The 23,595-nt window shown below is 54.2% G+C and overlaps 3 protein-coding genes across 5 annotated transcripts in view; 2 read left to right on the forward strand and 1 right to left on the reverse strand.

The window, feature by feature from the left end:
* CEMIP (cell migration inducing hyaluronidase 1) overlaps positions 1–7,311 on the forward strand; it is a 104,507-nt gene extending 97,196 nt beyond the window's left edge. For both annotated transcript variants that reach the window (XM_053658981.1, XM_053658982.1), the window contains exons 26-30: positions 1,064–1,268; positions 1,469–1,555; positions 2,204–2,361; positions 4,146–4,246; positions 5,175–7,311. In XM_053658981.1, coding sequence (XP_053514956.1) covers positions 1,064–1,268; positions 1,469–1,555; positions 2,204–2,361; positions 4,146–4,246; positions 5,175–5,302 — 679 coding nt within the window. In that variant the 3' untranslated portion in view covers positions 5,303–7,311. The remainder of the gene's footprint in view (positions 1–1,063; positions 1,269–1,468; positions 1,556–2,203; positions 2,362–4,145; positions 4,247–5,174) is intronic.
* A 2,735-nt stretch (positions 7,312–10,046) lies between these two features.
* Positions 10,047–23,422, reverse strand: MESD (mesoderm development LRP chaperone). Of its 2 annotated transcripts, none has more exons than XM_053658966.1 (3): positions 23,309–23,422; positions 12,366–12,598; positions 10,047–11,281 (listed from the first exon to the last, which is right to left on the reverse strand). In XM_053658966.1, the coding sequence occupies exons 1-3, from the start codon at positions 23,420–23,422 to the stop codon at positions 11,029–11,031; spliced, it is 600 nt and encodes a 199-aa protein (XP_053514941.1). In that variant the 3' UTR covers positions 10,047–11,028. The 2 variants fall into 2 exon arrangements, with proteins under 2 accessions (XP_053514941.1, XP_037020104.2); XM_037164209.2 differs by lacking the exon at positions 23,309–23,422 and adding an exon at positions 15,701–15,952.
* The window catches only part of CFAP161 (cilia and flagella associated protein 161), a 60,426-nt gene continuing 58,359 nt past the window's right edge, over positions 21,529–23,595 (forward strand). Inside the window, exon 1 of the mRNA XM_037164206.2 lies at positions 21,529–21,590. The gene's annotated coding sequence lies outside the window, so the exon portion shown is untranslated. The remainder of the gene's footprint in view (positions 21,591–23,595) is intronic.

The raw sequence follows: 23,595 nt of genomic DNA on the forward strand, positions 1-23,595 counted from the left end.
AGCATTAATTTGTGTCCCCGACAGTTCGTGACGTTGCCCGTCTTTCCATGTGTCTGTGGGCCCTCCGTGCGTCCTCTGGAGAAGTGTCCATTCAGGTCCTCTGCCTGGTTCTTAACCAAGTCGTCTGTCTTTTTGGTATGAAGTTGCATGAGTTCTTGACATATTTTAGGTGTTAACCCCTTTGGCAAGTATCGTCTCCCATTCAGGTTTTCTTTTCCATTTCTTTTCTTTTGAGTTTTCTTCCCTGTGCAAAAAACTTCAGTCTGTTGTAGTCCCACTTGTTTATTTTTTCTTTTGTTTCCCTTGCGCTAGAAGACACATCCAAATATATATATATACTGCTACGAGCAGTGTCAGAGATTTAACTGCCTGTGTGTTCCTCTAGGTTTAGGGTTTCGGGCCTTACATTTAGGTCTTCAGCCCACTTTGAGTTTGTTCTGGGTGTGATGTAAGCTGGCGGTCCAGCGTCGTCCTCCCGCACGCACCTGTGCGGGCCCTTCCCCGTTCAGGGAAGGCCGGCTCTGCCCCACTGTGTGCTCTTCCTCTGCCGCAGGCGCACCTGCCCGTGCAGGCGTGAGACGGCTCCCGGGCTCCCAGGACACTGCGCCTTAGTGCAGTGACACGCTCAGGGACCACTGACCGCGTCACACGGTGTTTGCTTCCTGTGCAGGAGCCCAAACTGTGGGGCATTTTGAAATCTTGGGGCCGTTTTTAATGATCTTTCTGCTGTATAAATGTGCAGTCGCTTCTCACTCCGGTTCAGCGCACCTGCCTTCAGTGGCTGCCTTGTCTTCCACCATCGGCTAGGACACTTTATAGTCAAATCACTCTGACCGGGGGTTCAGAAAAGTCAACAGGCTAAACGTGAGGGGGTCCGGACACGTTCCACACTCAGAATCAGCCCCATTTTTCAAGGCCACAACCCACCCGAGGGGCTCTAGCTGTGTTCTGGGCGGTGGGGCTTGCCAGGCGGCACGGGAGCCAGGCGTTGCTCCCACATATAAGTGCGAGTCCTGTGGGAAGGCCACAGCCAACGCCCCCGCCCCCCACCTCCCGCACGCAGGCTGCTGTTCCTGAAGCTGAAGGCCCAGAACGAGAGGGAGAAGTTTGCCTTCTGCTCTGCAAAGGGCTGTGAGAGGATCAGGATCAAAGCTCTGATCCCCAAGAACGCAGGCGTGAGTGACTGCACGGCTGCGGCATACCCCCGGTTTGCCGAGAGGGCCGTGGTGGACGTGCCGATGCCCCGGAAGCTGGTCGGTGCTCAGCTGGTGAGTGGCAGGCGGCCGGCCAGTCCCTTTGCCTTCCACTGGGCTCAGGCCCGAGCAGGGTCTTCTCGGGACCCCTGCTCAGCTCCCAACATGCTTCCTGTGATGGGGCAGGGGCGGGGGAGCCGCGGGGCACGACCACTACAGGGTGTACACTTGACGCCTCAGATCCAATGGCGCCCGGGGGGTGGTTTGTTTTGCAGAAGACAAAGGACCACTTCCTGGAGGTGAAGATGGAAAGTTCCAGGCAGCGTTTGTTCCACTTCCTGAGCGACCTCGCTTACATCGAAGTAAGGGGCTGCACCCTGCGGAGAGCCAGCTTGCTCGTCCACGGGGGGTGGCAGTTTCCACAGGCTGTCCTCACATACCAGGCGGCCTAAAGCAACGGAGATTCGTCCCCTGCGGCTCGGGGGCCACGAGTCCAAAGTCAGGGTGCTGGCAGGGCGGTTCCTTCTGGAGGCTTGGAGGGAGAGGCTGCTCCAGGCCTGTCCTAGCTCCTGGTGGCTGTGGCAGTCCTCAACGTCCCTTGACTTGTAGAAACGTCCCTCCGACGTCTGCCCGTGTTTTCACACGGTCCTCTCCCCCGTGTTGGCATCTTACGTGTCCCCCTGCCTCTCTGATAAGGATGCCAGTCACTGGATTTAGGGTGCATCCTAAACCTGGCATGAGCTCATCTCGAGATCCGTAATTACATCTGCAAAGACCCTACTGCAAATAAGGTCCCTTTCACAGGTTCTAGGTGGGCAGGTCTTTTTGGGGGTGGCACTGTGCAGCCCCCACCAGCAGGCTGCTGGGAACTAAGTGAGGCTGCTTTTGGCTTCAGGCAGCTGCGCAGACAGCCTCTGCGGCCCGGGCTGGCGTGGGCACCCCGGGCAGAGGGCCCTGGGCCTTGCTGCCTTCGGGGCCCCGCCTCACACCCCGTGTGGCTCTGGCTGCAGGTGGATGGCAGGAGGTACCCCAGCATGGAGGATGGCATCCAGATGGTGGTGATCGACGGCAGGCAGGGGCGCGTGCTGGGCCACGTGAGCTTCAGGAGCGCCATTCTGCAGGCCGTACCGTGGCAGCTCTTCAGCTACGTGCTGGCCCTCCCCGACAAGTGAGTCTGGGGCCCTCCTGTCCCTGAGGCCTTCCCGCAGTGCAGGCTGGGGAAGCCCAGGCTCTCTCCCCAGTTGGCCCATGGGTCGCGGGTGCTAGGCGGGAATTCTCCTCCTGGAGCCAGGGCCGTGTGAGTGCAGGTCAGGCCCGGCGGTTGGCCGCCCGGTTACAGACGGGGAGCTGGCCCTGGCCCTCGCCCCCACCTCGACAGTCTCCCGGCATGAGCTCATTCCCTCCCACGCTCTTAATAGGATCCAAATGCCAGTGGCTTGTGAGTGTCTCCAGCCCAGATCTCTACTAGAAGCCAGACACTCCCCCCAACCATGGCTACTTGGACTCGCCACCTAGAGGTCTCCTGTGGAACTGAGTTCTTGGCTTTTTTTTTTTCAATCCCCCAAATGAGCCAAATTTCTAGTTTCCCTATCTGTATGGCACCGTCCTCACCATCCATACGGCTGGTGCAGAGTCTCGGCCACAGTCAGACTCCTCGTCTGCACTCGGTACCACGTCCTGCCCCCCCACTGCTGCTCCTGCAGTTGCCCACGTCTGCCTTCCTCTCGGGCCTTCCCCGCCCCACCCCCCACCCCACCCAGAGCTGCCCATGGCCCCAGGTCTCAAGGGAAGAAGGAGGCAGCTGCTCACGCCCGAAACAGGGATGACTCCTTGGAGCTTCTAGGGTGGCAGGGCGAGTCCTCGCTGACAGGTGCAGGGCTGTGGAGAAGCCCAGAGCAGGCGGAGAGGGCACCGCCGAGCTAAGCCAGGTCCCCGTCCGGGGGACACGACCTTCCTGGGAGTCCTCCAGTGTGGGGGCTTAGCCTAGCCAGGGGACTTCAGCTTTCCCTTGGAATTCCAGCGACCGGGTCAGTCGTGGGGCGACAGAGCCCGAGTCCGGAGCCGAGGGTGTGTCTGCGATGCTCCCCCTCTCCCCAACAGCCGCGAGTTCCGGCTTTCCTCTCCGTCTGCTCTGACTGTGCACAGCCCTCTGCGTGTTGACAACTTTCCTTCTGCTCCCGATGGGACTGGGGGGTGGCAGGGGATGGAGCGGGGTAGTAGCAGGTTCCAGGGGCCCATACAGATTTTCCAGTCTGGCCTGTGGTCTGTGGTCGACGGCATTCCTTTGAGACGGCAGCTGGAGCCCCAGCGGGCCTCCACCCTGTTGCTGTTCCTGGGGGGTGGTCACTTCCTCCCATCTGGTCCCCCCGGAGGCTGTTTTCACAGCACTTCAGCCTGAACACACCGTGGCGGGCGAGTGGAGACTCCCTGCTCCCGGGTGGGCTTCTGCAGGCTGGGGCCTTCGGGTGGGGCACGCCCACCCAGCCACCCCTCCCATTAGCAGGTCCTCTCAGATACCCAGCGACTATTTATCTCAGTTTCCCCATTCACAGAACAGAGCAGTCATGATGTCTTGCCTGACCAGACAGGCACGGACAGGCGAACTCTCCCTGAACACGCAGGCGCTCAGGCTCCCTCCGTCCCCAGGTTCCCAGTGGTCCTGTCCTAGCAGCGGACGGAGAGCTCCCTGATCAGGAAATGGGACCGGCCCTGGCACAGTGCTTTCCCTGGGGCGCGCTCTGCTACCTGCTCTGTCCTCGCTGGGGACAGAGTGCAGCCTTGGAGAGCTGCGGGTGCCAGCTGCAGCCGGGTGTGTGGGAGGGCGTGCGGCGCGGCCCGCAGCAGGAGCTGCCCATCCCCAGGCTACTGGCCGGGCCGGGCCTCTGGGTGCAGCGCAGTCCCTGTGCTCCACTTCCCTCCCCCCTCGTCCTCTAATCGGCCCTTCTCGCTCAGTTCCATAGTTCTCATGGTATTGAAGGGAAGACACATCTCCAGGGGCCCGTGGACTCGAGTGCTAGAGAAGCTCGGGGCGGACAAGGGGCTCAGGTTGAAAGGTGAGCCGTCTGGACTTGGGTTTGTGTGAGCTCAGCTGCTGCCTCTGTGGGTGGCAGCCCCTTCCCTGGTGGTCCCCAGAATGCAGGGCCAGGTGCCACCTGCACAGGCACTTTCCTCTACACATGGCCAAACATTGAAGGAAGTTGCTAGAGTTGTTCGCCCAACAGCTGGGCCTCTTTTGCACCAAAAAATACCAGCAGCAAAGTGGCTTGGTCTGACCTATCCCAGTTCTGGCCACTCTGGCTGGGACGCCCCCTACCTTCCTCAGCACCGTGTGCAACCTAGCCTGCTGCAGTCTGCAAAGCTTCCTGCTTCCCCGGAGGCAGGCAGGGGGAGCCGGAGCCGGTGCGGCCTGGCCGGGTCCCACAGTTCTCCTGGGCTGAAGCCCGGCACAGACACAGGGAAGCAGCTGGCGGGACAGAAACGGCCGCGTGACAGGCGGCAGCAGCATCAGACTGTGCTCAGAGGGGCTGAGGGGAGACAGAGAAGCTGTAGAGGACGGTGAGCGTGTCCGCTCTAGTGGCCACGTGTTCAGCCCAGCACCGTGCTGAATAGTCTTACGATTGTTGCCCATTCTCTTAGTCTCACGGTGCCACCATGTCCACATAGGTGAGGGGACTGAGGGTGAGACGGTCGAGGCACTTGGGCCCCAGCTTTTCTAACCCAAAGGCGGGGCTCCAAGCTGCCACGCCACCCCAACGACAAAATCACAGCTGGGGCCACAGGGCCACAGGGTGCACAGAGGGGCAGGGCTTTGCCAGTGGTCGTGGGGTCACCTGTGCAGGTGGCTGAGGCTCAGCTGAGGCCCTGTGTCCCCCGTACAAACACCTTCAGGCACCCTCAGCGGTTGGGCACAGGGGACACCATGCGCTGCGGGGCCCTTCTCCCCCAGGGTTTCTGCTCACGTGACTCACCTCTGCTTTTCAGAGAAAACAGTGTTCGTCGGCTTCAAAGGCAGCTTCCGGCCCACCTGGGTCACTCTGGACACCGAGGACCACAAGGCCAAAATCTTCCAAGTCGTGCCCATCCCCGTGGTGAGGAAGAAGAGGCTGTGAGGACGACTGTCACCCTGGGGCCGTCCTGTGTGGACTGGGACGGGGGACTCTTGGCAGCGGACCCGGGTAGGGTGGCTGGTCCCTGCGCAGCCCCTGTGCACGAAGGTCGTGGGTCCAGGTGGGAGCCAAGGGAAGGACACAGACCCCTGGCACCTCCGTCTGCCCCCACCCGTGCGTCTGTCTACCTGCAGCCCGGGGAGGTGCTGGATACCTGTCCTCCCTGTGGTCTCCTGGGTGCTTCTCTCCCCGCCGTGCCTCTCCCGTGGGAGGTGTAGGGACCACGCGAGGAGACCAGCCTGCCCCGGCAGCAGGGGCCACTCTGGCGGGGATGAAGACAAGGTGCTGGGCCCCTGCAGACCCCACGCCCTCAGCACACACACTGGGAGTAGATGCAGGAAGAGCTCTGGCCTCATGGAGACCTTTGTCCCGTAAGCAAGAACCAGCCATCTCAGGAGTGTTAGCAGTGGGACATTCAGAGCTGTGGGGTCAGAACTGCCTGCCCTTGGGGGAAGGGTGAGGCCTGTAAACCCGTCAGGAAATTCCAGTCCCAGGTTGGGATCAGCAGACTACAGGACTTTTAAAACCCCTTTCAGTTTAGACATTTGGGAAGCCTGTGGCTTTATGTAGTGCCTGGAACCCAGGAGTGGGTGGGAGCGCCCCTGATGCTGGGTGCCGGGGCCCACAGGATGGCAGGGCAGTGCCTGGGAGGGCCTTCCAGGCTTGAGGACCGGCAGTCAGGCACAGGCGCCCTTGGACACCAGGCGGAGAGGCCAGAGAGTGTAAAATGGGGACCAGCACCCATTCGGAGAGGGAAAGGTTTTACCTGTCCCGGGAAGGCCTCAGGTAGGGAGAGGCAGCGGGGCAGCCTCCACTGTGCTCAGACCACCTGCCAGCCCACGCGCGGGGCACAGGGCTGCGGTCGTCCGTGGTGCTCCCTGTTCCGTAGCTCTGCCGGTGCAGCCCAGCACACAGCACCGCACACGCCAGAACGTTCTCCGTGAGCCACCTCGGCTGCTCGCGGGGCCTGAGGAGCCGTGGGGTCCACCCCAGGCCCTGCAGCTACTGCTCCATCCCCTGCCCTGGGGAGAGAGCGGGAGCTCCTCGAAGAGGGAAAACTACCTGTGGTTCATACTCTCGTGCCGCGCCAGCTCCCTCCCCGGCCACACTTCTTCCGCAGGGAGGGCCCAGCTGCACCCCCGAGACTCGGTCCGAGCCCATTCCTTAGGTTGAGCCAACTGCCAGAGAGGTGTTGCCACCAAATGGCAGGATGTTTGATGCTAGGAGGTGACAAGAGGACTCTGCCTCTGGCCACAGGGCAGCCTCCCAGCCCCTGGTCCCAGGGGGGGGACCCCTTGTGGGCAGAACAGTGGAGGGGGAGGCAAGTTACAGTGACCTCGTGTTCGTCTGCGTCGTGTTTCTCAGTCTCCTCTCGTGCAAGGGTCTCACACTGTGAACCCCTCGGGATGCGCTCACTGCAGGCGGCCAGGGATGCTGACCGTCCGAGGTTCAGCCCGTTTCAGGAAGCATCTGTTTGAGGGTCCTCCTCTCCCAAACTGTGCTCCAGCAGCCGATGTCCAGGCGTGCTCCTGGTGGCAGCGATGCTCCTACTGCCTAGGAAACGGCCTTGTCCCTTCTGTGCGTGAGCATCAAAGTGAGTCAGGCTCTTGAGAACAGCACACCTCTGCCATGCTGGTCTTTCTCCTGTCGCCGAAATAGCAGGTCCTTTTTCGGGAGTTCGCTGTATAGTGTGTTTTGTATGTAAACATTTCTTGTAGGCGTCACCATGAACAAAGATATATTTTCTATTTATTTATTATACATGCACTTGGAGAAGTCCTTGTCAGAGAAATGAAGAACTGTCTTAAGTGTTGTGTCCGGGGAGTCCTTTGACAGCCTGAAAGTGCCCCAGAGCCTCTGCTCTCACCAGGGTACAGGGCCCTGCCGTGGGAACCCTCGCTGCGCCATGGTAAACGTACAAAGGATGCCACCCTGTCTGTCTTCCTCCACCGTGGGCCTCCTAAGAAAATACGGTTGATGGCACGCCCCATGGGTCTGCCTCTTTCAGTTCCCAGAATATTCCAGGGTGGGCGGGGGGGGGGGGCAGAGGGGCAGGCCCCGCCCTCCCGCTGCTCACAGGTGGCCTTACAGACGCTCCTCGGCCTGCACCACCTGTGGAACGCCCGGTGTGTGCCGGCTCTGTGCGCACCGTTTTGTTTGCTCTCCATACCCCCACACGGTTGACGTGTCTGCAGTGAGTCTGAGGTCGGACAGCCCAGCCCTGACTTTATGAGCTGTGTGTCTCGGGCACGTGATTTAAGCACCTCACCGGAGCCCGTGGGCACTAAGGAAAGTCCCACCTCAGGCCTTGTGAGCATGGGGTGAGGGAATCCAGGTGAAGCACAGAACAAGCACTCGACACTTGTTAACTGTTATCGTGGTTTTGGTTTGTTTCTTAGATGAATAAACAGAAACTCGTAAGGGTTAGAGCCCTCGCCAAGGTCACAGCTAGGAAGCAGCAGTGGCATCCTGGGTTGGTTTGCTCTCACGTGGGAATGTCTGAGCTCAGATCCTGGCACTGTGGCCTTGGAGGGAAACGCTCGCCTTCTCTTAGCCTCAGTTTCCCTGTGTGGAAGACAATGTGGCGCCCGCAGCCTTGGGCTGTGACAGTGAAGTAGGTCAGCACACACGGCTCCCAGAGGACTTCAGAGGCACTGAGGGTGTCTGCGCGTTTCGCAGGCGTTTGGCCAGTACAGCGTGAGCGGTCTGTGGACCAGCAGAATTCTCCCCACAGGACCGGTGTCTGAGCAGCAGGTGGCGAAACCTGAGGCAGGTGGGCCTCTGCTGCCCCCTCGTGGACACATGCCTCCATTTTTAACTGCTGTCTTTATACAGAGGGACAGTGGTCACTTTAGAGGGTTTCGACCTGATCACTTCCCCCGCTGTGCCTTGGTTTTCTGCACCAGGAGGTGGAGAGAACAGACAGTGGCACCTCACTTGACAGTGGTTGTGTGAAGGGTGGGCGCTCACTGGCTGGTGGTCAGGGCACCTCCCTGCCCCAGCTGGCTCGCGGTGCCCTGGAGCTGCGCCCACCTCCCGGGCAGGGGTGGATGCATGTGTGGTGGGGAATAGGAGGCGTGTACATGCTCTAAAAAGCTCAGTGAGGCCAAAAACAATGACATTTAAAAAAATAAAACTCAATTCAGAGCTAAAAAAAAACCGTGCCCCAAACACCAATACAAAACCCAGAAATAACTTAGAAGATACATTTTCCCAAAATGAAAAAAAAAAAAGTGAATCTGCAATTGAAAGTGTTCTAGGATATTAAAAAATGATCCCCCAAAATCAACACTAAGGCTCTTTCTAGCAAAGTGGCTGTCAGGACTGCAGAAAAATCCCCAGGCAAGCTGACAGGAACAGCAGAGGTAAGGCTGCTTTCAGGTTCCTGGATGGAGCTTGTTGGGCGTGAGGATGAGGGACGTGCTTGTGTCCACGTTCTCCTTTGACAGCTTGTAGTTCCAAGAGGCTGTGCAAATGTGTCAGATGAACACACTTGAAAACCAACGTGTGAAATTAAAATTAAGTTTACATGTCTGTGCATACATTCCCACCTCCCTCACGTACGGCATTTCTCCTGCTGGTGGGTCTGCACGCAGGGCCGCCGGGTCATCTCTGTACAGTCTCTGCCTATCACACCTGATCTGTGCACTCGCCCCTCCAGCCCTGTCCTCATGGGCCTTCCTGCCAACCCCCCCCCAACTACTGGTGAGGTGGCTGTGTGAGACAGATGACATTCTAATGGGAAGACTGAGTGCAAACACAGGGGACAGGCAGCGTAATGGCCGCACTCCGTCCTACTCAGTGAAGACAGTCACCCAGCTGGGAGAGCGGCTCTGCACTGGACCGTCAGCGCTGCAGCTGACAGGAGCCCGGCAAACTGCCCTGTGGAAACACGGAGAGCCCCAGGGTGCACCTCAGACCCCACTGGGCTCGGGGCTTAGAGCGGTGATTTTCAACCTGTGTGCCACACAGATATTTAAAACATGCAATGACCTGTCTATTCAGGGGCACCAACCTCTCTTCCCTTAGATGGTCAAATAAAAAAAACGACAACAGCCAACACAACAATAGCCATCTAAGGTGAATGAATCAAAATGACACTTTTTTTTTTTTGGAGCGAGTGGCAAAAAGTATGTAGTTCTTTGGTGTGTTGCAGAACTATAGTTAGTGATTAGGTTTTGTGCCATGAGATGAAAAAGGTTGGAAATCGCTGGCTTAGACGACACCAGCGGGGCCTGGCTGTCCCCTGCGTCTCCTCACAGCATGTACTGGCTCTGTTCTGACAGCACCTCTGGGTGGGTCCAGGGGGGCCGCAGCGGCTCCCACCTCATGTCCTCTTGGCTCAAACTGCATGGGAAACGGAGGCCACCTACCTCTTCCTGACCTGGCTCCACAAACTTAGCCAGGGTTAGTGCTTCGCCCCTGCAGCAGCGCGGTGTGGAGGCTAGGGTGTCAGCAGGGCAAATGTCCCAGCCAGAGCACAGAACCGAGTGGGAAAGCAGATGCTGTGAGGCCGGCATCTACACATCACTACACGCTGTGAACATACATGTTGCTGGTAAGAGCTGCAGCAGTGCCCACTGGGACAGCAGCGGCAGCAGCCGTTCAACAGACCGTCCACCCGGCACCCTCTTTCACAATGGCACTGACTAGATAGATGTGTTATTTGGTTGAAATCACAACGGAAGGTGTTTACAAACAATTTTACTTCTTAAAAATGACATCTGTATAGAAATTCTGTAACTCTTACCCAGAGTAGGCTCCGATGCGAACGGTGACATCAGACATTAGCAGGCAGGGCATCATGTGAGTACCATACGGAAGCACCACAAATTTAGGCACTTTATCAAAGAAACACATTTACAGATGAATGAGGTTACCAGGTGTCCTGCCACACTCTGCAGAGGACTCTGCCAGCCCCCAATTCCTGTCCTGTAAAACGGCCACCTCCGATGAAACACGCAAACCCCAACACGAGCATCAGTTTCCTAAATAAGGACACAGAACAGGACCCTGAATCTCACTGGCCACCTGACATGACACCGGCCTGAATGCAAGACATTCAAAGGAAACCCTCGGGAGCTCCGAGTGACATGACTGCTGTCCTCTGCACTCTCTGCAGGTGCGGGACTCATGCCTGCTGGTGCCCAGGTCGCACATTTAAGTACCTGAGCTCTGGGCGGGGCGCTCAGGGCACGTTTTCAATAGCAATGAAAATGATTTTTTGTGGCATGAGAAGCTCAATTCACTTAAATGAAGGCTTAACATCTGTCTTGATAAGAAGTTGGTACCTTCCAGTGTTAACAGGACGTGAAGCATGTGGACCCCCACAGGACACACAACAGAGAAGGTGCACTGGGGGGGGTTGACAGAGCAGTCAGCAGCTCCCCAAAATTTAAATGAGAAAAAGCAACAGTCGGGTCTCCACGTAAAGAGGTTTTATAGTAAGCCTGAACTTGGCAGTGTCCAGCGTTAACAAGAAACCTATCTCCTTACTTCAGCCTTTTCAACAGTGATTCTTACTCTGACCACGAACCGGCCATGCGGCAGACCCTCTGTACAAGGAGGCAGAGTTCTGTCTGGTGTGCAGTGCCCCACACTTGCCCCACCCCCAAGAGCCTTGGCTGTGCTCTGTCCCGCATGCTCCTGCAGCGGCCGCAGCTGCCCCATTACAGGTCCTCTCGTTTGTTCCCGGCTCGATTGTCTTCCTTCGAAGCCCGGGGTTTCGGTTTTCCCTCCTTCTTGCCCTTCTCTTGCTTTGTTTTGTTCTTCTCTTTGCCGCCTCCTCCTTTGCCAGGGTACACCTGTCCCTCCAGAGTGACATCAGCACACCTGTCTTGACTGACCAAAAAGTCCTTGATCTCCCAGGCGTAGCTCCCGTCACGCAGCATGAAGATGGCGCGGTCGGAGCCCACAATGAACCTTGACAGGGAGAGGTGACCAGTCAGCACGTGCCAGCGAAGGGCTAATCGGTCAGACTTTCTGCGGCACTTAACCAGGAAAAACAGCCCCTCTCAAATTCTACATGGACACAGAGCAAAAAATTGGACTTGCAAAGGCCCTGCAGCTTCTGAGATTTATCTGAAAGCCCAGCTGGCTGGACTAGCTAGCCCCTCGGCTCAGACTGGAACAGAGGCAGGGCCTGGGTCTCCTGTGCAGTGGGCGGCACCATTGAGGGACGGAATGAGGGAGAGCCCCTGGGGCCGTGGCCGTGGGCGGTGCGGAGCAGGCTGCTGCTGGGGTCTGTTTTTCATTCTGTAGTGCCCAGTTCCAGTTAAGATGCCTTTTGACAAAGGCTGAAAACCATTGGTTTCCACTGGCGCCCGAGAGGACACGCAGCTACTGGACAGAAATCCTAACCCCGGAGGTTAACAGCAAGCAGCCCAGTGCACCCACACTCAACGCCACCGGTCCCAAGGGGCAAAGGGGAAAGGACGGGGCCAGGGGGCACCAGCAACGGCAGGCACTTCTGTTCCTGAGGGGCTGCCCTGGGGCAGTGGTGGCCGATTTATTCCCCTAAGTGTCTGTTAAGCTAACAAGAGCCCTCTGACATTCTTGACACTCTCTCAGTATTCCTTCACTTCTTTTTATTACTTTTATACTTCCTAAACTAAGACATATGAAGACCCTAAATCTTAGAGATATTATTGAGGAGGAAAAAAGAAATTCCTTAAAATTGTATCTTAGGATCATCCTGAGCTATGAAAAACAGACCCTTTCCCTGACATTAGTTGTGTGTTGCCAGTCCGGTCCAAGCTTATGTATGAACACAGCTACACAGAAAAGTGTTCTCCAGTAAGCAGACACTTCTAGAGAAAGCACACTGTTAAATTCTAACTAATGCGGCCTGCCAACAAGCTAAGCTAGACAACTTTTTACTCAGGGGGGAAAAAAAAGCAAACAACTTACTGGCTTTGACCAATAACGAATATTCCTCCAAGACCACCCTGCTAGACAGAGCCCAGCACAGCCTATGCCGTCCTCAGTGAGCTGGGAGGTGCTTTACCTCTGCACGTCGTAGTTGGCATTGAAAAGGCTGCCCTGCCAGAGGCTGGTGATTTCTTCCGTCTCCTTCTCCGTGGGGTTTCCTGACACGGTGGCGAACATCATGAGCGTCTTCCCTTTCTTCGTCAATTGCAATATGCTCTCTGGCTTGCTGGGGTCTATCTTTGAGAAGTCGACAGGTGCAGAGGGCCTTTTGTGCTCTGGAAGGTCTCCTTCTTCTATGTCGTCATCTTTCTATCAGGAGGGGGAAGAGCACCAAACATCAGAAATGTGTTTTGCAAGTGGCAGAGGCAAGCACATCCTGATGCACAGGGCGTCAGGCGCAGATCTGTGACCTATGTTGTAACAGAAAAAGCAAACCCCGGCCCCTTTCCTCCTCTGCTCGACAAGTCTGTTTCAGGCAGTGCTTACTGCCCACCACTCCAGGCTGCCAACCACAGACAGCCCCCTCGTCACTCCCAAAGAATCTCCTCAACATGACAGATGGTAAACATGGCCACATTCTGGTGTGGTGATGCAATGAAATACTGCGCAGCGAGGAAGAACAACAAATACTGACACATGTTAAGAATCTTGAAAGTGTTATACTGAGTCACAAGAATAGCGGGAAAAGAGGAGGGGGTGGGTTTAGGGATGTCTGCCAGGGGAGAAAGTACTGTTTCCTACAAAAATGCATCCATGGAGACGGACACGCTCTCCCACAGGGGAAGGAAAAATCAGACACTGGGGAAGGGAGCCGACATTTGTAGTGTCTGCAAAGGTCATCTCATCAGCCTGCATGCAGCCTGCAAGCGGGAAGTTTCCTGACTCTGTGCATAGGAAAATGAGGAGCACAGTTACCAAGGGGTAAAGCTGGGGTCAAAACCTTTGTCCTTTCACTATATTATGCTGTCACCCTGTGGGCATACACTCTGATGCAACTACCACGTCCTGTTACAAGCATATGTCCCATTTCTCCCTTCTGCTCCATTCCTGAAGCTTCTAGCTTAATCCAGGTCCTCGTTACCTTCCACCTGCACCTCTGTTCACCAATGTGTACGGCTGTGTAGCAAAATGGTTGTAACAACAACCTTTAAACTGGCTGAACTGGAGAGTCAACTAAATTGCTGTGCCACCTTGGGCAAGTTACTTTACCTCTCTGGGCCTCAATGTCATCACCTAGAAAACAGGGATACATAGTTGCCTCACCAATGTGGTAAGAGGATAAATGACATACTATGGTTACAGTAGTTCTCACAACTTATGAACACTCAATAAATATTAAGTTGTCTCTGCCTTCAGATTCTCTCTCTGACCAGCCATCCTAAACTTTACCGACTGATTAATTTTTCTCAAGTATAGCCCTAAGCATGATATTCCACTATTCAAAGACCTTCAAAAGCCGAAATATCCACTCCAAGGTATATTCTGAACCCTTATGGGAAAAACAAACAAAGTTCACCGATGCTATGTTTTCTGATATAAAAACTATGTCTGCATACAGAAGGGCACTTCAAAGAGAAAACGTTTGGGGGATGGGAGCATGAATGATTAAATACAAACATTCCAACTTTTCAAACTTCTCAACTCACCAGGGACGTATAGTTCCTTCTGAAGCCCAAACCCCACAGCACCCAAGGCCTAGCGTGACCCAGCTCCCAATGTCTTTACTTCTCACTACTTTGCTTCAGACATTGTCTACTCGAGACAACCAAACTAATTTACATCGAGTGACAGATTTTTATATCATCAGAGCGAATGATCAGAGCTGCAGCATTCTTGCTTCTTCCCATGTTTTCTCCGTTGGTCCTCAGAACTACCTACATGGATACTACTAACACGTCTATTTTTGCAGGTGAGGAAACTAAAGTGCAGGGAGGTTCTCTACCAGTCCAGACTCACAAGTTGAATGGTGTGAACCCAGGTGGTCTAACTCCAGAGCCAGGCCATTAATAATGTGCACACTCTGCCCAGTTCCTGCACTTCCCATCTCCTGCTCACGCTGCTCAGTTAGGGAGGCCCTTCTCCCACACTTCTCTTGCCTATTAACATGCCACTTCCTCCCTGAAACCCTGCGAGATTCCCACAGCGCTTTCTTTTTAAGGCATCAGCAACGCCAACTTTGTGTTATGGTTATTTTTATTGTTATCTTCTGTTTCCAGTGGCTGGATCCCCTGTTCATCTCTGCAGCGCCCGTTTCTCCAGCTCAGGCTCTAAGTATTTCTGGGGTAGGATTTCCTCATGAGACAGTGTTCTCACTTTGGCAGACCAAAAGCTTCACTTGCTGGAGTCCAGAAAGAGACAGGGAGATTGCAAGGGAGATGGTAAACTGGGAAGGAAGTGCTACGTTACGTTCTCTGTTCCTTAGCGGTCTCCACACCCTCCCCTGTACCCCAAATGAAAATACAGCCTGCTTTCTGCTACTCAAGTGCACCAGATGGTATTTTAAACTCACCTCTGAAAGTCTCTATCAAACACTCACAGAGAGAGAACCATAAAATAATGAAACATCAGCACTGGAAAGAATCTCATCTTGGAGATAAGGAACCTGAGCCCTAGAGAGGAGACCTGACTTGCCCAAGGTGACAATGAATGGAATCCTAATTTCTGTCTCTAGGTTAATGAGACAACACAGCCACCTTTAGATGGGGAAAAGGCAGCAATGTGTTTTTGGCTAGAGAACTTTCATCTGAAAAGCTTATTACAAACTTCCTGTAATTACGCACCACAGCACATTCAGAAAGCTTACTCTCACAAGAAGTCATTGCTCCTTTCAATGAAATGATGTGAGTTCCATGAAAGCCACTAGTCTGTGATGACCAGGGCAGCCACCCCCCAAATTACAAAACTCTCATTAGGGAAATGTACCCAAATGGGAAGTCTGAAATCTTACTGATTTGAAAGACGAGAAAACTACTAAATCTGAAGCTGACCCTCTTGAAAAGTAACCCCGACTACAGCACTCACCACCCACTCACCCCATTCTTCATGAATACAATGGGAAAGTTCTCCCTGCCATTGGCAGGGCTCAGTGATCACGGGGAGCAAGGTAGGGGTGGCGACCAGGGCACTACAAGTAAATTAAGGCTCCACGCGAGGCACACCCGTGACTGGAAAGGCCCCCAGGAAAGGTAGACCGGGGCATTGAGATAGAGGCCTGGGTGGGTGGTGACAGAGCGAGGGAATCGGGGTTTAGGACGGAGGGTCACCGGTGGCTCGAGGGGATCAGTAAGGACTCGCGGCACGAGCAGAGAGGAGGTTAGGGGGTTGGAAGACAGTAACCCTGAGGGGGTGGGAGGTCAGGGGTAGCGGGGCCCAAAACAGAGCAAAGCCCTAGGGTGTGCGCGCGCCGCGGACCTCCCACTGCTCCAGAAGACGCGCCATGTCCGCATCATTGTAATCGCGAATGTCCTTCTTCTTCTTCTTCGGGGGAGGGGAAGCAGCCTCGCCGGGCTTACCGGCCGTGCCCTCGTCCGCACCGGCCCCAGGCGATAGCAGCAGCAGCAGATCAGAGGCGCAGAGTAGGAACACGGCCGCGCGGACCCAGCTGGAGGCCGCCATCTTCACCGCGTCGCCGCTAGGCTGCGCTTGCGCAAGCCGCCGGCCCTGTGCCCAAACTCCCCTTTCCGGACCCGGTCCAGTGCACGCCTCCGGCTCCAAGGCCCTGATGGCTCCACCCGCTGGAGGGCGCAAGCCTACCAGGCCCCGCCCCGTCCTCTCTGGAAGTCCCTCCCCTCCGCCATTTTGTCCCGCCCCGAGACTCCTCCCCTAGTCCCGCTGTGGCTGCTACAGCCCAGGGGCGCACCCATGCTGCGCTCCTGCTCCTTTTCCGCCAGAGGGACGACTTTTTTCTCTCCAGCGCGAGGGCCGGGGCCAAAAGCTCCCTCAGGGCCTCCGGGAACGCTCTTCAGCGCCTCGCGAGGCCTCAGGGTCTCGCCTGTGAGGTGAGTTGGCGCTGCCTCAGCTGCAGGAAAGCCCGGTTCGCCCGGAGTCAGGCGCTTCCCGAGGGCCTCCCGCGACGGGTGTGGACTTTCTGGGAACTTTTGCGCAGCTTAACGGCTGGCCCCGCTTTGCTGCTCAGTTGAGGGGAATTCGGCCCCATCAGCTCCAGCCTCCCTGTCAGCTCTCAGACTCTCGAAAACGCTTTTAAAAAGTTACGTTTGGAGGATTCAATCATCAGCTTTCCTGTCATCTCTTCAACTCGAAATAGCTTTAAAAAACATTACTTTTTATTAAAAAGTATCGTCAGTATCTCTTCTGTTCACCAAATCTTGTAGGCACTGACTGACTCATCCTTTTGAAGGCTGAATCATTCGATTTAGTTTCTTAAAAAGGTTTTTTGCCAGAGGTGGTTTGAAATTCGACTTTTAAAGGAGAGGTCGGCTGATTTCTTCTTCTTCTTCTTCTTCTTCTTTTTTTTTTTTGCTTTTTAGTCATCCCTTTTTTAAAAAAAATTATTGTCGTTCAATTACCAAATTTTTAACTATGTAAGGAAGACATGAATCACTTATCGTCATGGCAGAATATTTTCTACAAAGTTCCAAATATTTTCCTCCACCCCACAATCCCCAGCCCTGCTCCGCGCCCACCAAGTGTCGTTTTGTCACATACTAGGCACGTTTTTTTACAGTTACAAGCATCGAAGTGGCTCCAGGGGCGGTTTTGTTGCATTTATACAGGTTTCTGGCAGCACACTGTGCAAATTGGCGAGCATATTGGCTCCTTCATGCTCTCCCACTTAATGATCAGACGTGATGAGCTTTTTATTCTTTAGCCTGAGATACAGAATTAACATATGGTTTAGCGTCAATATCCCAATGGTTTATTTCCTAACTACACTCCTGACAGACATTTATTACCAATTTTTCTATGGTGACCAAAATTTTAAAAAGAGCCACGATAAACCCTTTGTTTGTGCCTGTGTTAGGGTCTGAATCGTGTCCCTCCAAATTTCCTGGGTCGAAGCCCTAACCCCCCAATACCTTAGAATGTGACTGCATTTGGAGACAGGGTCGTTAAAGAGGAGATTAAGTGAAAAAGAGTTCGTTAGGGTGGGCCCTAATCTAACAGGACAGGTGTCTTTGTAAGAAGAGAAAATGTGGCCATTGTCATGTACACAGGGAGGAGACAGCCATCTTCTACAAGCCAAGGAGAAAGGTCTGGGAAGAAACCGACGCTGGCCAGACCTCCATCTGGAACTTCTAACCTCCAGAGAACAGCGAGAAAATAAATTTTTGTTGCTTAAGCATCCCAGTCTGTCATACTTTGTTATGGCAGCTTGAGCAAACTGGATACCTTGCTTGGACAGGATTAATAATAGGTTGTACATAACAGAACACTGAATTTTTTTTTAAGTGTTTCAGACAAGAAAAAGGTCTTTGAGATTGCTTGGTTTTTCTTTCACAGAAGCAGATGGAAACTAAGCATCTAGAGCTGGCATTGTGGCTCTTCAGTCAGCTGGCACCCAGTCCGTTTGTCATCCTGTTCCATCCTCAAGGTTACCACAAGTTGCAAAATTGCTGCTGGAGCTCCAGCCATCAAGCTGACTTTCATCTGGAGGCAGGGGGAAGAAAGGTCAAAAGGAACCTCCCTTTCAATGGAGTCAGCTTCATTGAAGCAGCCTGCATGGATATGCCATACAGCGTTTCTGTGTACATCTCATTGGCTAGAACCTAGCTCTCCAAAGGTAGGCTGGCAAACTGTCTTCTAGCTAGATACACTGTCCCCCCAATAAAATTGGGATTCTGTTATCGAGGGAGCAGAGGTAATGGGTGTTCACAAGGCAACTAGCTAACAATGTTTGCCTGACCTTCAGTCCAGGACCTTTGCAGTTTAGATTCTGATACAGTACATATTCACACATGCATCTACATGTACACACGCTAGGACCTTTTCTACTGACATTGAGCAGAAACAACTCCTAAGAAAAAGAGGGTTTTTCTTTTCTTTTCTTTTTTGAAATCATAGGGGAAATGTCATAAGCTTTCTCCCCAGGGTGTATTGCTCCACCCAGTGGCTCCGAGCCCTGTCCTGGTGCAGTCATGCTAAAAAACACGCACAGCTGTGCTCGATCATGTGCTCTGCTGGGAGGGGTCCCCCTGGTCATTCATGTTGCCAGCTGCCAAGTGAAGGTGCAGAATTGCCGGGAATCTGGGGCCACAGTATCTAGTTATATGGGAAAAAAAAGTCATTTAGTGTTTGATAGAAATTGTTAGGATTGTATAAAAAATTCCAAGGCTACCGAGTTTCACGTGAAGAAGAAATTCATTTTATAACGCACTGATGTGAAAACATCAGGACTGACTGCATTTTTACTATTTTGGCATTTGGAACTTATGATTCAGTTCAACTCTTTGACAATTTATTCAGTAAGGGTCTATTCTCAACCACAATCCAGGTGAGACATAGATGGAAATGTTGATAGAATTAGGTCCCTGCCCTAAAGAGTTTGCAGACTGGCAGAGATAAACCATACATAGATCACTGGCAGTTAAGACCTGAAGGGATAATATCATGACACTAACCTCCCTATTTTAAATATGAGGAAACCGTAAGCAGTGGTATTTCAAGTCAGTTGTATTTTAAAAGGGCAAGAGGCATCTAAACACGCTGATGCCTCCAAAATATTGATTGATCCTGTTCTCCTCACCAAGATAAAAAAAAAATCTAATTTCAATGGAGATTCCCAGAATAATACACTTAGTTCAAATTATCTATAATATTGCAATATTGCCTTGAAATTTTTCTCCCTTACAAGATTCTTCAAAATGAAAAATGCATCCAAAGTTCATTAACCAGTAAGGAAACTTGGTAAAGAATTTCTTTGTGAAAGCAAGCTTCATCTCCATGCAGGGCCTTCTAGTAAACCAGATTGGAGAAAATTCTAGAGTTCCTAGGTTTGGGGCCCTGGACGTTCAGGGGCGCCTGCCACAGTAGAGCCAGTCCTGCCGCAGGCCTCCCTCACCCACTTAGCTTCAGGTGAACAGAGAGACACAGCAGGGAGGGTGGTTAGGGGGTAGAGGGGGCAGACACAGGACCGATGTGTGACATCCTGCCCACGTGTCCTTACTGTGTGCGCACACAACATGCCAGAGAGCAGGAGGACATGCTGAATAAGCAGTGACCTGTCACACAGTGACCCTGCTCCTGAATGAACCTTGACTGTCCCTTGACTGGTCCCTTGACTGTCGGACTCTCATTCACCACCCATGCAGATGAGTGCATCAGGGGAAAGGGAGGGGAAATGCACACTTTCCAGCTATAAATTCCTATCCTTTAAAAGGCTGTGTTGAAAGCAAAATGACAAAGTGTGATGTTTGGCTGTGGGCAAGAAAGATTGCCCGAGAGTGAATTGGCCAGTCTAGGAGCCCAAACACAGAACAGGACATGGCTCAAAAGGATACACTGGGGCAGAGAGTGCCCCCAAGTGACCGCCAGGTGGCACTGTAGACCGGACACAGCTGGGTTGTTGGTCTGGCAAGGCTGGAGTGCAACGCAAAAGCTGGTGTCAGAACGCAGCGTGCCTACTCATACAGTGGAATGTCACTCAGTCCTCAAAGGGAAGGAGACTGCAGCACATGCCGTAATATCAATGAACCTTGAAGAAACTACTCGAAGACGGATAAGTCAGACACACAAGGATGCAAACTGTATGATTCCACTTATATAAGCTACCTAGAGCATCACACTTACAGAGACGGCAAGCAGAATGGTGGATTCGAGGACTGGGGGGAGAAGGGAAGGAGGAATTACTGTTTAGTGGGCACAGAATTTCACTGTGGGCCGATGAAAGATTTCTGGGCTAGATGGCGAGGACGCCTGCACAACAGTGAGGATGTGTGATACTTGCTGGCACAGAATGGGTAAGTTCACAAAAACGGTTAAGATGGTAAACTGTATGTTTCAAATGTTTCACCACAATAAAATAAACAAACCAGGGCACTCACACTGCTGTCTTACACCTGCTTCAAGTCGCCCAGGCGAGGACAGAGGAAGAGGGTTCCCCGCCTGCCTGCCCCCACATCCCGTGAGTCCCTCCCCAAACCTTCCTGAATTCAGCTCTCTATGTGCACCTCATTCATTCATGTGTTTGTTCAGTTCAGTTCCTACCAAGTGGTGGCCTTGAGCCAGAGCCTGTGTCCTCCAGTGGCCAAGCTCTTCCCCACACGGCCCCAGCTTCCGCATGTGCACTCCTCCACTCGCCTTCCCCCAGCCAGTCCTTCAGGCTACGTGCTTTCGGCTTTCCTCCCTCCCTCCTTTTCCATTTTAATGAAAATTACTTTGCACAGTGCCTTTGGTTCATAGTTTAATTTTAAAAGAGGGTAGAAGGGGTAATGGCTGCTGACTCTAAAGAGAATGCCCTTACTCCCGTGACCACAGGGCTAGACACAGTCCCTCTACTAATGAATGGATGCTACAGCCACAACCCTTGGGTCTCCGTGACTTCACACCGAATTTACTTTTGCTCACATTTTATGCCCAACACAGGTCAGTGGAGGGTCTTCCCCATGGCCAGGCTTCCTGACACTCTGTCACCTTCTGGCCCCAACATCTAGAACATAGACTCTGGAGTGGTTGCAGCAGGGAAAGAGAGACTGGAGAATTACAGACGAGCCCTTCACCGCCTGAGTGCCAAGCATCACTCCCATTTAACTTCTGTTGGCATCAGTCACGTGAAACCTGCTGAGCTGCAACCAGATGACTTGGTAAGCAGTGTTGTCTGCTGTCGTTTCTGTACTCCGTGCTCTCACTGTCCCAACAACAGTGAGACTGTGATTCCTGTCAGTGTGGCTCTGAGACGCTGTCTCCCTTTACTCTCTAGAAGGGGTAAAGCCCTCATATTCCTTACATGCCTGGGACAGGGCCTGGCACACGATAGCGGCCCAGCACGTGGAGCGAGTGACAGCTGGCATAAAGTAAAGGTGCCCTAAAGGAAGGCAGAGGTGGAACCTCCAAAGACCAGTTTAGAAGTTGCCCTGTCTGAAAAATGAAGCAATGAGGACCAAGAAAACGTGTCTACCAAATTTTTAATGCCGAACCAAACATCACGGAATACACTGGGACAGTCCGAGCAACACAGCTCATTGCTTGGGTGCAAACTCTGCAGCAGCAGCAACACAGGCTGCACGCACAGGGGAAAAGGAAACAGGGCCCTAAGGTACCCAGCGGCTTTGCAGGGGAAAATCCTGATTCCAAGGCTGTCTCACGAATAAACCCGGCACAGAAGGATGAGTTTGACTCCTTTCCGGTAAGTTTCGGGAGCTATGTGGGACTAAGGTGCTACTCCTGGGTAACCGTGGAAGGAACCTGACTTAGCCAACTGTTTTTTCCTCCTACAAATATAAAGGACTAATCCTACAAAGTTGTTGCTTGTTTCAAAAATGGTTTCATCAGCCTTGTGTTTGCAAAATGAGAGAGCTTACCTAGAGTCTGCAAGGCATCTAAGCAAACCTGTTCTCAGTAGGGTGACTTGCCCACTCAGGTTTGTATCTGTCATGCCTGGTTAATTTATTAATAGTGTGTCTCGCTGTATTTCGGTTTGGATAATAAACTGCAAAGTCATCCTAGTTACAAGTAACAATGACAATTGGCTGAAAAGGCAACTCCAGGTCCCAGAAAGGGACAGAGGGACCAGTGTGTCTGTTGACTACACACAACCAACCTGTGGCTGGCCAGGCACCTAGAGGGCCTGTTTCAGGACTGAGGTGGGGGAGTAGCCCAGGTGCTTCAACCACTTTCAGGAAAATAAGGCCCCAGGTGAAATGAAAAGAGGTTGGTGGGCCCCTCGCCTGGCGTATGCCGCCTTCCTGACCTTGGGAAGGTGCTTAAGGCAGAATGTTTCCCTCCAAAAGCTTGGCCACGATGGATACCCCTTATGCAGGGGGGCCCTAGAGGGCATGGGAGAGGGGTGGGCAAACTGTGCCAATCAAGGCTCACCCTGACAGCTACTCTTTACCAGCCAAGTACTCAAGCAGGCAGTGCCGAATATCTGATTTCAAGACGAGAAAACGGATCTTGGAGAGAAAACTTGCACTAGCTCACAACTGATAAGTGGGTGGGGGGAGGGACCCCAGGAAATGTGGTTCGGAGCCCGCGATCTAACTGCCTAAGGGACCCTGAGTTAAAGGGAGGGCGCGGCAAGCTGCCAGCTGCGCTCTTGGGGCTCCACGCCCAGTGCGCTTCCCTCCTCTCGGCTCCTCAGACCCCGCCGTGGGAGAGGACCAACACAAAGGGCCAGGGGAGTGTCTGGAAATCCGGACGGTGTCCCGCAAAATGAGAAGACTGGACTCCAGCAAGTCATTAGCAGATGGTACCGAGTGTCCTCCCGCTAGTCCATGAAACAGGTCACCTTTGAGACCTGGTCCCTGGGCGGGGAGAGCGCGTGGAGCCCCTGCTTGGCTGAACCCTTACGTAAGGCCAACTGGCGGCGGCGCCCCAACTCCCCAGGGCGCGCGCGCAGAGCCCTGGCTCCGGTGGCCTCCATACCTTCCCCCCTCCCGGGGACCGCGGGGAGGCCCCTGACTAGCGGCCCGGCCCCGGCGTCCGAGTGGGCGGGGGCGTGCTCCTGCAGCCGCCTGCTTCCCGGGGGAGGAGCAGCGCATCGCGCAAGCATCCGGCAGCGGCGAGGGGGCGGAGGAAGACGAGAGGAGGAAGCGGGATTTAAACGAAAGGCGGTGACGCCACACAAAAGATTTCTATAGGCTCCAGGGAGGCTGCGGCCGAGGCAGCGGCGGGGAGCGGGGGCGAGGCCGGCCGGGACTAGGACATCCTCCAGCAGCCCCACGGGCGGGCGGGCGGCGCGCCCACGGCCGCGCTCCGAGGTGCAGAGCGGGGAGGAGGCGGCGTTTCCCTCTGCCTTTCGGCCCCCGCCCTTCCTTTCAGTTTCTCCGGCTCGCTCGGAAGTTGGAGGTTGACAAAAATGGCAGGAGCCGGGGCCCGGGAGGGTGGCCGCAGCGTCGCGGGTACCTTCTGAGTTGGTCCGGCCGCTGGGGACACGCGTACAGAGCGTCCGATGAACAGGGCCCAGGGTCCCAGGAGAGCTGAGCCGCTGCGGGCCAGAGGCGAGGAGGCGCCGGGCATGGACTTGCGCCGACAGCCAGCTGCGGGCCGCTGGGCGCGAGGGGCCGGAGGGCGTGCCGCCGGAGCAACGGGCCGCTCACTGTGAGTCTCGAGGCGGGAAGGGCTGCCGGGCGTGGCGGGCAGGCGCGGGCAGAGCGCGAGCAAGCGGCCTCTGTGCGCAATCCGTGCAGCTC

This window comes from Artibeus jamaicensis, unplaced genomic scaffold (assembly GCF_021234435.1).
Source record: "Artibeus jamaicensis isolate MK-2021 breed Jamaican fruit bat unplaced genomic scaffold, CSHL_Jam_final scaffold_612, whole genome shotgun sequence".
NCBI lineage: Eukaryota > Metazoa > Chordata > Mammalia > Chiroptera > Phyllostomidae > Artibeus > Artibeus jamaicensis.